Raw genomic sequence first — 15,680 nt, 5'->3', positions numbered from 1 at the left:
TCAACACGTGAATGGGGAGGGGCAACAGTCCAGTCTAGGGTGTAAGGAAAGCATTTAACTTAACATTTAAATCCACTGAGGACTTCCCTGGGGGTTCAGTGGTTAAGACTCTGTGCTTCCATGGCACGGGGTGCGGGTTTGATCCCTGGTCGGGGAACTAAGACCCCACGTGCAGCACAGAACAGCCAAAAAATATATAAAAAAGACAAATTGAGCATTTCCACACGCTTCAGAGGAATATGTGTTGCATAATTTTACTATTATTTATTTTATTTTATTTTTGGGCCGTGCCACACCTCTTACTTCCCTGACCAGGGATCGAACCCAGGCCTCCCGCATTGGGAGCACCAGGAAAGTCCTCTCCACTGTTATTTTTAAATGACAAAAAGACAAAAACTAAAACAGATCAGGTGTGTATGTTTATGCAGGCTTGAGGAAGGGTGCAGGACACTGGGGAGGAAGAGCTCTCGCCCTGGATTATCTGAGTGGGTCGGGGTTGGGGGGTAAATTTCGATGACAAACTTTTTTTCTGTGTATCTCTGGTGAAAATTACCATGTGACTTCTGTAATGTAAGGTTATCAACAAAGAAAAACTTGAAAACCCAAAGTAGAGTCGCCAGACATGCTTGTCCTCCAGTCTGATTTACGTGCCACCCGGGAACTGCTCAAAACCCTCAGGGGCTCCCAGCCCACTGCTGCCATTGTCTGGGGACCCCCAGGAGCCCCCGGAGCCCCAGCCTCCGGGCAGCATCGCCTGGCCCTCCACCAGGAACTCGGCCCCTTGCCTGAGACCTGGGCGCAGCGCCCGCAGAGCTGTCTGGCTGAGCACGTGATCTTGTGAGTGGGCCCTGCAGCCTCAAATATTAGAGGCGATTTTCCTCCCGCATTTTTACACAGCTCTCCGGAAGGACCACACTCGGACCATTCAAGTGGCCGGAGAGGCCGCCTTCCCCCTGATGTTTCCAGAAAGTTCAGGAGGAAGGGCTGAGAAGAGCCCACAGAGCCTATCTTTTCACTTGACTTAAACAGTGGGCAGGGGAATAAGACCTCGCGTAGTACACATTTTAAAGTCCCTCGACTGGCTCTTTGTCCACCCCAGCGCTCGCATTCATCCTCTATCATCTTACAGCTAGCGGGACCCCCAACTGTCCCACGTGAAACTCGGCAGGGGTGCTCGGGGGCGCTCCCCACCAAGGAGGCCACGTGGAACTGGAGAGAAGGGACGTTCACGTCCAGCCCTTGAAAGCCACGCATCTGAGGCCCCCAAGCAGGCGGCTTCCCCACCCAGAGCCGAGCCCTGCAAGAGAGGAGGTGGTCTTCACACCCCTCCAGAGCACCACGCAGCCCCCTCCCCCCACCCCCGGAACTGTCCTCTCCATCTTTTAAGTGTCTCTCCTCTGTTAGAGACCTCGTTCTGCCCCTGCCGGGTGAGTCCTGGGCTTCGGAGCCTGGGAGACCCCAGGAGGGAGAACCTGCCAGCAGGAGGGGTGCGGGGCTGCCGCGTGCAGCCCAGTCGGCGGGCCACACTCTCCCGGCCTCCTCCAACCTCCGGTGCCCTGGGCCCTCCTGGGCGCCCTGCCTGCATCTCCGCGTCTGCTGGCCTTCCTGTAAGGACTCCAGCCCCTGGATCAGGGCCCATCTTAATCCAAGAGGACCTCATCTTAACTACAGACACCGCAAAGATCCCATTTTCAAATAAGGTCACATTCTGAGGCTCCGGGTCCATGTAAGTGGGGGCGGGAGGCGCTATTCCGGCCTCACCAGATTTGCATGTGACTTTTTCATCTCCCTCCCCTCCTTTACATCCCGCTGGTGGGTCACTCTCTCCAAACCGGATCTGAGCACAGCCGAGGTCCAGCCAGCAGCCGAGGTTTTCCACCACAAGATAGCAATGCAACTCCAGGGGGCCGTTCTTTGTAAAGTTACAGCCGCAGCGTTCTCCAGACACCAGAATTCCAGCTCTGATTAAAGGAAATTCCTGCTATCCACAGAGCAGGGCTTCTCAAATTCGGTGCGGTTGACATTTAAGACCAGATCATCCTTTGTCACGGGCCGCCCTGTGCTTGCCCCTGGCCTCAACCCCCTCCCTCCCGGATGTGAGAACCAGACTTGTCTCCAGATGTTGCGCATTGTCGCCCCCAGCGGAGAACGACTGTCACGGAACCAGGTTCCAAGGTGGAAACCTCTGCCGAATCATTCTGATGGGAAGAGAGGCTCTGTGCACCGCCCTGGCTGTCTGGCCGCCCTGGTCTGGCTCGGGCTGTGTCCAGGCTGACCCCGTGCAGCACGTCGTGGCATCCTCGGCTGACAAGCCCAGCCCGACCCCCCGCCTCGCCCAGCAGGCGCACACGCCGGCCTCCGGGCCTCTGACGGCGGGCGCTGCAACACTGGTGACACTTTACTCAGGAATAGGCCTCTTGTCGTACGTAGACTCTTAAAAAGAAAAAATAAATTGGGTCATACTAGGCCATAATTCTTGACAATCAATCTTTTCTGCTTTGTACCTTCACTTTTTTTTTAAATTGAAATTCAAGGAATAGTGTCCACATTTGGCACGAGCCTCTGTTGCTTCACACGAAGCTAGAGATTCTCTTTCCCTCATAATTGTGTGAACTTAGCATGTAGATCATTAGACTAGCCGTGACATTTGGATGTGGGAGTTTAGGTAACGTTTAGAAGGTGAAAAACATGTGTGAACCGTAGGAGAGGTCCTCCAGCCTCAGACCGAGGACCTGCTGGGCGCACGGCCGGACGCTGGTGGCCCTGGGTTCATCAGGCTGGCTCCTCCATCCCTCCTCAGCCTCTCCCTCCGTGGGTTGGGATACGGCTCGTGGGTTGGGATACGGCTCTTCAGCGTCGGGGGGTGTGCAGCCGCACTCGGAGACAGGGTCGTTCCCGATTTGTCTGTTTCCTGAGAGCTCCTTGGCTGAGCCTTCAGAACTTGGCTGCACCTCACAGTCTAGCGGGACGACGGCAACCGGACATCCAGGCAAAATGCGGGGCAGAGTGGGTGATGGCGAAAGGGACAGAGATCCAGGGAAGTGCCTGGTCAGCGGGCGAAGGGGGATGTTGCCTCCTCAGTTCCCTGGAGGGCTGAGCCTTGAGCCCCTGACGTCCTAGGATGCATCAGACAGACCTGGGAAAACAAGTCACTCTCTCTGTGACTCACCCCAACTCCCTGCGTATGTTGTGTGAAAGTGCAAGAGCCAAGTCAGCTTGGATCTCTGGTGACAGCCTGAGCAAGTAAAGCAGAATGTGTGTCAACATCTGTCCAAAATCATAAATAGGAGTTTACTTAGGTCAGCGTCTGGTAGGACACTCCATAGGCGAGAATGAAACTCAAATTTAGAGAAGGAAAAAAGTTGGTTCTGAAAGTTCAGCCTGATTTTCTTTAAGAGCCGATTTATAGCAAAGACGGTTCCACCTGCTCCGCTTGCCGGCCGGTCCATGCACGACCCTGAGGGTTGTTTCTTTCTCTGGGTCATTGTGTTTTTAAATGATTCTTTGACCACTTAGGGACCAGGACATCTTTTCATGCCATGGCTTTATTCTATGTTACCGACCATCTCCTCCTCGACCTATGGTCAGAAAATGAAATACGCTAATTTCTCCTTTATCATTCAATAAAACCACAAACTCTCCAATGGATGTCCACGCATGCTTGCTGACACACAGATCAAAGGCAGCAGGACGTCTCTGGGGATTGTCCGTGCCGTTAGAGGGACTAAGAATAAACTGTACGGAGGTAAGACACGTGCGGTGACTTGGGAACCAGCATCTGTACGTATACATTAACCACGTGCAGATAACTGCAGAAGCAGGCTTCCGAGGGCTTTGCCCCGCCACAGTCATCCCCAAACGCAGAAATTAACACAACATAGTAAATCAACTGTGCTTCAATAAAACAAAACAGGAACTGCCCTATGTTCAATCCTGGAACTTGCCCATCCGTCAGAGAGAGGGAAAACGGGAAAGTGCGTGCTGTTTCCAAAAAGCCTCCAATTGAAGTGAATGTTTGCTCCTCTTGATTTTAAGGACGTGCCCAAGTGAGGGCGTGGCAGAGGCTGTAGGTCATCAGGTACCAGCAGGGTAGAGAAGGTCCCGGGAATGGGACCGCAGAGAGGACCCACGTGGCCCACACTGTGTCAGGACGTTCTGTAGGACGCACGGGACACCCGCTTTCCACAATTCCCCTCGTCTGCTGTGAACGCCCCGGACGCAGACGTTGACATCAAGTCTGAACTGCCCTGGCCCACAACATCAAGCACAGCGCAAATCTGAGCGCCTCTGACCAGAGAAGCAAGCTCTATGGGATGAAAGCGATTTTCTTACTTAGAAGAGGGAAGCAGGCAGTTTGCAATTACCTGCTCCTGGCGGCAGAGTCTGTCCTTCATGCCTCAACCTGACGGGATGAACTTCTAGCGGCTTTGCTCCCCCTTCATTGTTTCAACCCCACCAAGAGGATTAAAAATAATCTCTTTCCCTTTTAATTTCACGTCACCCCTCTGCCCCGCATGCCCTGGGGACGGCCTGAACTGTTAATCCCTGTGGTGCGGGGGGAGAGCCGGTTAACCCTTGCTGGGGCGCCGGACGCAACAGGAAGCCCTGGGGGAAAGGTCCCCCTGCTGGCCCCTCCTGGAGGCCGGGAAGCCGGCTGCGCGGGCAGTGGAGACCGGCCCTGGGGGCCCAGCCAGGCCTGCCCACCCCGGCCGCTCCCAGCTGCCCCGCATCACACTCTCTGCTCGTGATGGGCGTGTGCCGGGTGTGCACATGCACGCTCACCCCCCACGCACATGCACACATGCACATGCATTGCACACACGTGTGCTCGCACGCGCACGCACGCGCACGCACACCCTTGCTCCAGGTTTGCATTTCCACCCCGGCCTGTGTGGAGGCGGCTCAGGCTGGGGAGGGGGAGGCCTTGGCCTGCTGCCGGCAGCTCCAGGCTGGGGCGGTGGCCGGTTGCACGGCCCCGGGCCTGGGCACGTGCTGGGCAATCCAGGCGGCTCACACCCCTGCGGCCGGGGCGAGGGGCTGGCGTGGAGTTGGCAGAGTGGATGGGACTCCAACCTCACGCCGAGGGGAGACCAACAGTCCTGCAGGTCCCAGACGCCCCTTCCGCTGCACGTGGGACCGCAGGCTGGCCGGGCGCTGAGAGGGCAAGAGCCGGGCAGCTCCTTCTGCTCACACGGGGGCTGAGACTCCAAGCTCCGGCCCTCCTCCCCGTGTCCTGCGGGCTGAGGAGCCTGGGGCAAGCCACCTCTTCCAGGGGATGCCGTTGCGAGGCCGATGCCGGAGGCGGCTGATACCCTCTGGGAGGTGAAGGCAGCTGGGGACGCGGCTCCTGAGGGAGAGGTCTGGGCCCCGTGGACCCCGTCCTGACCCCCTGACCGCCTTCCATGCCCAGGCGCTCCTGCTGCTGTGCTCTGAACACCTGCAGACGCTTCTGGGACAGACCCAGCGTTCAGGCCGCGACATGTTATTTGATACTAACACGTGTTTTCTTCCCTGTGGTGGCGGCTTCGTAGCCCCTGAGGGTCTCAGCCCCTCCGCCCCTGCACCTGGGAGGTTTTCAAGCAGATCCTTCTCGCGGCTTCTCTCTGCCAGAGTTTGAGCCCATCGAGAGGGGAGAACCAGAGCATCTGATCTCGAAGGGACGGTTTCCCAGAGACGGGGAGAGGTCAATGCCTTTAGGTCACACTCAGTCACAATAATGACAAAAACACACCAGGTGTAAGAAAAACATGAGGAACTCATGGCAGCCACAGGAATAAGAAGAAAAACCTGTCGGAGGGACATAAAAGACTTGACCTCACAGAGCCCACAGTGCAGCCCCCAGGATCTCCTCTTCATCCTCATGAGTGGAGCCTGGTCCCCTGGACGACGGGGGACGTGGAGGTGGGTGTTGGCTCCTGTCCCCCTGCCCCCCCCCCCCCCACTGTAGGGTGCAGAGGCCAGCCAGCGAGAGCCCGACGCCAAGACCACTTTCAGCTGGGGTTCTTTACGGGATTTAGGTCTGGCAGATCTGCTGCATTCAACTGTGACCCAGAAGGCAGCGGGAGGGGCGTCCGCCTTTGTGCTGCTTCTGCTGCGCCGGGGGTTCTAGAGTGTCTCCCGGCACCCCATCACGGGCACCATGCAGGACGAGGGTGTATGTGGTTTGAAAAGGCAGGGGCGGGAAGGTTCCATTGTCTCCTTTTTGTGGAGCAAACGCAGCAGGCATGTCCTGGCCCTGAGGCCAGGGTGGCCACAGGTGCACTTGCTGAGCCCGAATCTTCCTGAACCCTCTGGCCGCCCTGCCTTGGCCTCCCGACTCTCCTTCTGATGGCCACATGGGAGCATCTAAACCCTGACTTAACTCCTTCTGTTTAAAATCACTGCACGGAGTCTCACACTCAGCAGAACCCTGCCTGAGATATGATCTGGTTCAAGAATCGTCTGCAGGTAACGAGCCCTCCGGGGTGAGGATCTGGGGCCGCTGTCCTTCCCTGGTTAGAGGCGCTGAGATAGGTCCCACTTAAAGTGGGACCCCGCGAATCCCAGGCCTGCAGGGGCGCCGTGAGTGGCCGTCTGCGGCCACCTGGGACCAAGTGTCTGTGGAACAGGTCAAGCCCGAGGTGGGCCGGTGGCTGGGCCGCATCAGGAGATTAACAGGCTTTGGGCTGCTCTGCGCTGCGGCTCCAGGTGACAGGTTTGAGGAAAGGTCACTCAGGTGACACAGTAGGTGCCTGGTAACCTGACGCGCACACTGCGTACCATGGAGCCCCCGGGTCACAGCTTCTCCCCAGCAACCACGTGGCCGACGCTGCCGTATGGTCACAGTGCCGTTTCTGCCTCCCCCTGGACACAGCGCTCTTACAATCAGGTGAGCACGAGTGACGGAGTCCCAGCCATGGCGTGTGGACCGACGTGAGATGCCCCACTTCTAGGTCTGCCCGTGGGACCTTCCCGAGGGGTCCTCTGCCCCGTCTGCCCCATCCTCCCGGGAATGCAGAGGACCCTGAGGACTGGCTGCGAGGAGCCTGGGTCCCTGAGTGACCCGGTGGAGTGGCCTCCCCCCACCAACCCACACTGACCCCTCGTGGGCAGGAGGCCAGCGCATATTGCGGGAGGCCTCCCCGGACCCACGCGTGGTAAAGACGCACGCGGCATGGTAAACCCACGCGGGAGCAGGAGTGTCTCTCTTTTTTAAAAAAAGAAAGAAAGAAGATTAGTAAAAGAGAAGATGATACACAATAAGAGCCACCCAAAAAATGAATGATAAAGGACTTGAGGACTAGAAAAATCACTCATCTTCTCACTCTTCTTTAACAGGAAAGGAAAATGGAGCTTGGAAGGAGACCAGCCAGGATGCCATTTACTGAACACGCTAATTCTGCTCGTTTCCTTGTTGGGAGACATGAGATGCGCTGTCTCAGAGACTAGGTCCTGGGCCTCTTCGGGCCACGGGAAAAGGAGTCGACCAGAGACAAAGGTGACAGCCACCCTACACGAGCCCCACCTTCCCGGGATGGTCCAAACCTCCAAAGGACAGGACAGAACACGGCCCCCTCGCTGCTGAGCCCAGGGACCACCAAGAACGCGGAACGGAGGCTGCACACACTGGGGGCGGCCGCCTGGTGGCTTCCAGCCACGTATGTTGTACAAGAGAGAATCACCTGTCTGTGTGTGGTTTCCATTTCACGAAGAGCAAGGCTACTCTTGAGAAACGGAATTCCTGAAATGACATGGAATTCTTTTGATTTCTCAAAAAAAAACCCCACATTTTATTTTTCAATTACACAGCAAGAATCTGTTCATGATGGAAAAAAATTGGAAAGATGAACGTACAGCAGAGCAGCTCACAGGCATGCCCGAGACGACCCCGGCACCGTCGCAGGTATGGGCCATGACCCTCCACGCCAAGGAGAGATAGTCAGACCCAGGGGTCCACTGTATACACTGATTAGTTACCTCTTTTTTGGACTTAAAAACTGGAAAACACCGTTTTGATTTTTTTACATGCGGATTCACAGGTCCCTGCGAAGAGAATTTCATTCACAATTGTTGTCAAGGTAACACATTGAGGAAGGTGTTGACCCCGGGCTGACAGCATCCATAAAGCAACGTGGGGTGCTCCCCCGTTCCTGTTTGCTAGGTGTAGCGTCCACCCTGCCACCCGCCGGCACACCATCTCTTTCTGCTGCTTACAGGAAAATGCGAGAAAGGACTCAGGACGGTCTCCCGACCCCATCTCAGACCCCTCGCCACACTGGGGCCTCCAGCCGACGGGCGCCGCTGACTCCCGAGCCCTCACGTTCACAGCACGTGGCTGAAGCGTGGACCACCTGGTGGCCGCCTGCCACGAGGCCACCCCCCACCCTTAGGCCAACAGACCGGCTTACGTCGCCCCTCCTGTGCTCAGGTGGGCGCTCCCAGCTCCAGGGTTGGGCCTCGACGGATGGGAACCTTCAAGGGGGAGCCATTCCCTTGCCCAGTGGTTTCCTACCGCGAGACATGAGCACGAGTGACTGGAGCATGGGGTGTCCGGGGCTCTTTTGGACAAATTTCTCACTTGTTAAAAAAGAATGTAATGTAGGGGCTTCCCTGGTGGCGCAGTGGTTGAGTGCAGGGGACATGGGTTCGATTCCTGGGCCGGGAAGATCCCACATGCCGTGGAGCAACTAAGCCCGTGCGCCACAGCTAATGAGCCTGCGCTCTAGAGGCCGTGAGCCACAACTACTGAGCCCTCTTGCCACAACTACTGAGCCCTCGTGCCTAGAGCCCGTGCTCCTCAACAAGAGAAGCCACCACAATGAGAAGCCCACACACCACAACGAGTACAGCACTGAAGACCCAACACAGCCAATAAAATAATAAATAAATAAATAAATAAAATTATTTTTTAAAAAAAGAATGCAATGCAAAACGTTTCCCTTTTCTGCTCTGAATGTTGTCTACCTGTGACACCTGGAGTCGGGTGGCCATTTGGGGACAAACAAGAGAACCAGCCTGCAAGACCAAGCTCTCTCTTACATACCAAGAGCAGCAGGAAAGAAAGACAGAAAGGAATGAGGTCACTCGTGGTGTCCCTGGGCCTATGAACTCACCCGCCACCAACCCAGAGGCACTGCACCCAGGCTTTTTACTGTGTAGGACAGGAAATGCTCTTACGGACGAACTGCAGGTAGCTGTTTGTCTGTTATTTGAAGCGGAGAGCTTCCCACGGCAGCATTTTTGGAGGGAGTAGCGGTCACATTACAAAGCTCTAGCGCCAGGAACCAGGGACAGAGACCAAGCACGTTTCTCACTCTCATCGCGTGCGGTGCTCACGGCGGCTCCTTCTGAGACCTCTGGGCCAGCGCGCCACCTCCTTCGGGGTGAGAATTCCTTCTCTGGTCTACAGCACCCTCAGCGTGGGCTGCACACGCACCTGGCAAGGCGACTCAGGGCTGCCACGGCACCAGAGCACAGCTCTTGAACTGCAGCGGCCGTGAGGCAGAAGCCAGGCCGCTGGGGCCACGGCCGGGCTGGGAAGACATTGGTGGTGCCCGTGGCGCCCTGGTTCCCGGGTCCACAGACTGCACAGGCCACCAAATCCAGTGCTATTTCTGTCTCAGACGGGCAGTTCTGGTTGTTTCTGTGAGGGGAATCAGGCATCCCTGTGGCCTTGCTTGCATACAAACAGTCTTCCCAAATGAAATATCTTTAGGTGACTGTCCCACGCTGAGAACAGCCATCTGCTACGGTGGCTTTCAATATTTTGGACGTGACCCACTTTTTACATTGCAACTCATTACATAAAGTGTCACGAGATGATAGGTTCCTTTTCTCCAAGATACACACTGAGGTTTTATGTACACGTTTCCATGCTAGTTTCACCCCCCTCTACTAATCTACGGCCGGCTAGTGGGTGGCAGCCTGCAGTCTGAAAATTACTGCTGGACTGAATTTCCCTCTGCCTCCTGCCTGGCCTGTTACAGGAGCCCACCCCTCTCATCTTGTTAGGAGACAGGGTTCCATGTACAGCACAGGTTGTGGACTGCACGGCCGCAGGACGCTGCAGTGGCGTGATGTTCTGCGGTACGTAACAGCATGAGGGGCGCTATTGATAGCTGAGCTGACTTCTCAGCAAATTAAATTAATACCAACTTGTCAAAACTGAGTCACCGGGGCTCTCTGAGCCTCATCTTCTGCATTTCTAACATGAAGCTAATCACAGCGGCCTTATTTACCTCCCAACGTTGTTCAACGTTGTTGCACAGAAACAGCCTTAGAGTCTAGTGTAAGGAGATACGGCTCCCGTCATCACTTGTTGATTGATGACACGTTCTCTACTTGAACTTGACGTTCACAGCTGCCCTCCACGCTGCCTCGAGGATGGGGTCAGTTCAAGCCAAGAGGCGTTTTCTCATCACCCCGAGCCCTGCACCCTCCCCGCCGGCCCGCCCAGGTCGCGCGCCTGAGCCTGGCTTTGAGGCCCGAAGCCCCGCCGTCCGCGGCGCCTGTGGGGCACCTGCCCCAGGCTTTGCTCGGTCACAACTCCAAGAAAACAGGGCCTCTCCCCAGGGGTCTTCCCACCCGCCACGGCCGGGGCGGGGGGGTGGGGAGCTGATGGCAGCTCCCGGGTTCCCCCGGGGGAGGGGGGGTGCCAGAGGGAGGGGGCGCCCCAGGGGCCTCACAGTGACTGTCTTGGGTGGGTTTTAACTGGGAGGGTCTCCAAACGCGGGCGCAGAGGGTCAGTGCCGGAGGAAGTGGGGGCAGACGGTAACGGCGTGTCCTCCGGGGCAGCTGGGCCCTCATTCCAGCAGGGGCGCCCCAGAGCCGGGCAGAGCACAGCGCGGAGGCACCCCACCGGGGAGGATGAAGACACCCCTCCCTGTGCTGCTCCCCTCACCACCGGCGGTCGACGGCCTTCCTGCTCGTTGGAGAAAACTGCCAGACGGGACAGCGCGTCTCCCCAGGTCAGCAGGAGGCGAGCGTGGCTGCATCTGCCACCGCTCCTCCCACCCCACCCCACCACCCCCATCCCAACCCCACCCCAACCCCAATCCTAACCCCACCCTAATCCTGACACACCCCAACAGTGAGCCCAACCCGACCCCAACCCCGACCCCATCCCATCCGAGTCCCACCTCCTCCTCCAAGGGCCAGCCCTCCCGACCCTCCCACCACCCGGCATCCCGCAGGCGGCCATGCAAGGGGCCGTGTCCGGGAGTCCGTGGTCCAGTGAGGGGCCTCAGGGGCAGGCAGCCCTGCTCACAGGTGTACGGAGCCGAGGGAGGAGAGGGGAGCAGGGCTCAAGGCAAGGCTGGTTCGGGGCCAGAGGGGGCACAAGACCACGTGGCTGAGCCAGAGCAAAGCAGGGCCAGCTGCTGGGCAGGGGCCAGGCAGGCCCTGAGCTAACCGTGGCCCGGGCCTGACTCCTGCAGCCTGGGCGGGGCCCGAGGACAGCACTTCCCAGGGTCTCCGAACGCCCCGGCTAGGCTCACCCCGGCTTCTGGACCAGCGGCTGAGGCTTCATGGCTGGGATGCACGTGGAAGGAGTCACAGAACAGAACAGGGCGGGCGGATTTCTGTGCAGGCCAGAGTGGTGCGATGCAGAGGACAGAGGGTGGAGAAAAAGCTGGACAGAGCGCGTCGCCAGGACGGGCAGCGGGAGCGCGGCCGGCACTCCTGGGGCGGGGAGGCGAGCAGGGCCCCCAGGTCCTCGGGGCTGCTTCAGCGATGGGGCAGCAGAACCTGCTGTGTGGAGGACACGTGGCCCCTTGGGTGCCTGTCCCCCTGCCCTCACGTGCCCTCCACGCCCACGTCCACGGGGGACCGAGCGCGCTGGGGCAGTGGCCGACTGCAGCCACCGCACAGGCAGCTCTCTCCCTGGCCATCCTCAGGGGCAGAACGAGCCACAGTGGCTGCCGGGAACCTTCTCACCAAGCACGACCAGCCCGGAGCAGCTGGTCCACGTCCCTCCCCCACGCCGCCCTCCCCTGCGCCGACCACGTAGCCACTATGTGCGTTACTCATCCTCCCTGCGTGCAGAAGGCCAGCCTGGGCCCCGCCCCTCCGCACACGGGCTCTCGGGAGCTCCCCCTCCCTCCGAGGAAGGCCGGGCTCTCCCTGGACCCTCAGCCTGGAGCACGCAGCACGTGGTCTGTGTTTCCTTCCGTCCTTGGAAGAAACAGAGCAAAAAAGGAAAAGAAAAGTCAGGTCAGGGCAGGAAGATGGGCTGTGTTGTCCTCGGCCAGCGTGTCAGGGACCCGGGAAGCACCCTGAACCTGAGGCCTGTCCCAGCCAGGGTGCAGGGCCTGTCCTGCCAGGAGCCCCTTTTGTGCCTTTTTCATGCTTTTGAACACCAAGGTGCGCACACACAGGCTGAGCGGTCCCCATCAGCACCCCGGCAAGAACACTGGGACCGCATCCGAGGCCCTGGCTTTGTGTCGCGAGGCCCTGAGTTTCAAGTGTGGCCAAGCAGCCCGCTGGCCGAGAAAACAACCATGGGACTTTGAAGCACAGGAAAGTTTTCTGAGACGGAGGAAGACCACTAGGTTCTCTAAAGCATGGGAGCCGCTGCGATCACTGGCTTTGACTTGGCTGGAGGCAGGAAAACTGACCTCCACCCCCAACTCCAAAGCCACTCAGTTCCAAAACATGGGGCCTGAAGGACCAGCCTCTCGGGGCACCATACACCCTCCACGTGTCTGCCAGGAGAGTCTGGCTCCAGTGCTGGGGGCCGGGGAGAAGCTCCCAGGGGCCACTCTCCCCACGACCACCAGCAGCTCCGAGCAGAACGTGGTCTAGGACGGCCCTGCTCATGGTCGCCGGGACTTTGAGGTTGCCCTGGTCTAACTGATGAACGTGCAGAACGACGGCTTTCAAACAGCTTAGCAGATGGAGTGTTTGTGGCAACACTGAAAACACAATTTCAACTCAATTGTCGCAAAGTGGAAGACACTGGTGGAGGGAGAGCAGGCCTGTTTCTCGTGGAGTTGAGTCCACGTCGGGGGCTCAGGGCACCTCAGTGTGAACCCCAGGGAAGATTCCCAAGGACGCAGCAGGAGAGCTCGGAGGATGGAGGGCCCGTGTGCACGCCACCCAAGCCCTACATGGCCCTCCGTCACCATGGGGCCCTGGGACACCACTAACCTGCCCTGAGTGTTCTCATCAGAAAAATATATCTATTTTGCAGGTCGCTGTCAGGACTAGACATTTAAAAGCTGTCGCGGTAGGTCCTTGCTAAAGAACCACCAGCTCTCCAGGTCCTCCCTCAGGGGCCCGTGTCCCCACCTCTGCCCCCACCCCCCAGGCTCTCCCGGGTCACGCTCTTTCACCCTTTTACCCTTTAGAGAAAGACCGCTTCCTCTCTCCTGGCTCAAGGGCACTGACAATGGGCAGGTAACCCACATTTTAACCTCTCACGACAGGGACCCTCCATCTATTTTCGAAGCTGCGTGGGCCCCAGGCACGCACACCTTCCCTGGCCCTGCCTGACATGAGAATCCGCTGCGGCCGCTGTCAGGGACCAGGGCTGCTCCACCCCTGCAGGTCTCTGTGACCACGGGGGCCTCCTGGTGGCAAGAAGCGTGGCCTGCAACGCAGCCGCCGAGGATGTGCAGTGATGCACGTTACCATGGTCCTGCCCGTGAAAGTACCTGAGTTATCAGAATCATCTGCTAGTCCCGGTGAGTTACCTGGGAGAATGATGGGAAATGGGCTGACATGGGGCGGAACGTCCTGCCCGTCCTAGAGGGTCCTCCTCACCCAACACACATGCAGGCTTCCCTTAAAGACGAGCCCGACACCCTCCAGAGTCCCCTGCGGGTCTTGTCCTGCTCGACGCCCATGCTCTTCACTGGCCACACAACTCCACAAAGAGGTGGAAAAGGCAGACAGCCCACCAACGTCATTTGCTCTAAAACAGGGCGCCGTGAGCTGCGCCAGACCAACAGGAAATCCAGACCGATTCCTGTTCCGCCCTGAGTGAGCTGGATGACAACTGTGAAACACCTTTCACCAAGGATGACAATGAAACTGGCTTACTCTTCTGAGTGCCAACCATCTGAGCGCCAACCCTCTGAGCGCCAGGTGGGGGGAGGACATGGGAGCCCGAGTTTGCTGGGGCCCCGTCCCTCCCGGCTTCCGAGGCCCCTGCCATCAGATGCTCAGGGCCGGGCCCCTCTCAGGGTGGTCTCCGTGGAGGATAAACAAGCTTCCTTCCGCCCAGACAAGTGCCTGAGTTTGTCCCGGAGATGGTCTTGCGTCCTCACCCCCCGCTAGATACCGCCAAGGGTCTTGGAGGCAGGGGTGGGGAGCCTGGGGGAGGGTTCTCAGCCTGTGAGGTCTCTGGGCAGCCCCCCGCAGCCACTCTGGGTCCCCTGCTGGCCTCGTCCAAGAACCATGGAAGCGCTATTTTTATCCTGATGCACAATAGTGCCGGCAATGTCTTCCGACTTGACAAGACACAAAATTTAGGTGCTGGGAGAGAGACTTCAATTTCAAGCTTAAAGATTACTTTGGATCCCCCAGGACTCAGAAGCAATTTAGAGCTGATACCCTGAACAAGAGAAAGGTTAGAAGATTAAGACCAACTGCTGTTTGGATAAATGGCTGGTAATTGCCCACATCCGCAATTATACACTGGCACATAATTTCCTTTCCGCTACCTTTCTCCTCTCCTGCGTCCCGTCAGGATTGATTCGGAAGGAGCCCACCTTGATCTTCTTCTGCCGAGCCTTGGTGACGTCGTACTCCACCTCGTCCATCAGGGCCCTGCACGCTGAACAAGGCACAGAGCACGTGTTACCGCTGGCAGGGGCGTGAGGCTCCCCGGAGCAGCTCTCCCGCTGGAGAGTCAGCAAACCCACAGTCCCCGGGGGCTGGGACGGGCTCGCGTCCTTTGGCTGCTTCTCTGATGGCAGAAGTGTGCAGAGTTTTCAGCGACAGCCACACTGAGACTAGTTTTCTTCATCTACCCTTTTGTACTCATGTTTTATGAATCACATACATTTTACTTTTTCTATTTACAACACACTTTTTTAAAGAATAAGGAGACCCATGCTCTGAGTTCTTCCGAGATCCCCAAGCTGCACTGGGTCACATTAATTACACCCAAGGAACCTTGGCAAATGGAAACGTTTTGTCCAAAACTGGGCCCTGCTCCCAAAGACACATTTTGGCTGAATTAAAAAATCTCAGGGAGCCTCTGAAACTTACCTCCAACGGGCTACACAGCTGACTCCGCCCCTTCTTCTCAGACAGGGCTGCCCAGCTGAGAATTCTCACCAAGAGAAAGTGAAGTGGCCCCTCCAACATCAGCCTCGTTTGCACAACAGGAGGCCGGTTTTGAACTTGCTGTCTCTGCCCTGACTGTGACGAGGATGCCGGAGGAGATGGGCAAAGCCTCAGCCGGTCACGACCACTTGCCCGGTGTTAAATGAGGCGTGAGCAGGTTTCCTGCCTACTGGAGCACTGCATTTCGAGGTGTCTTTGGGAGAACAGCATAAGCTTTAAGTGCTCCAATTTGAAAGCTGACATGGCCGACCCGACCCTGGTTTTAGTGCTGTTTCCTGGTCATACGTCAGAATGGGGTGGCCAGGGGCGCAGCCTGCACGGATGGCAGCAAAGATCAAACACAGCCACGACGATGCTGACATGAGAGACGCTTCCTGCCTCCACGTGCTGCTGTGCTCCTCGTGCCACGC

The 15,680-nt window shown here is 57.7% G+C and overlaps 1 protein-coding gene across 1 annotated transcript in view; it reads right to left on the bottom strand.

The window, feature by feature from the left end:
- The window catches only part of CNPY1 (canopy FGF signaling regulator 1), a 36,046-nt gene extending 21,305 nt beyond the window's left edge, over nucleotides 1–14,741 (bottom strand). Inside the window, exon 1 of the mRNA XM_057730259.1 lies at nucleotides 14,643–14,741. Coding sequence (XP_057586242.1) covers nucleotides 14,643–14,741 — 99 coding nt within the window. The remainder of the gene's footprint in view (nucleotides 1–14,642) is intronic.
- Nucleotides 14,742–15,680: the final 939 nt, after the last annotated feature.

The sequence above is a fragment of the Hippopotamus amphibius genome, chromosome 4 (assembly GCF_030028045.1).
Source record: "Hippopotamus amphibius kiboko isolate mHipAmp2 chromosome 4, mHipAmp2.hap2, whole genome shotgun sequence".
Lineage (NCBI taxonomy): Eukaryota > Metazoa > Chordata > Mammalia > Artiodactyla > Hippopotamidae > Hippopotamus > Hippopotamus amphibius.
Note: the sequence above shows the minus strand (reverse complement) of the source record. Positions and strands in the feature narration are given on the sequence as shown.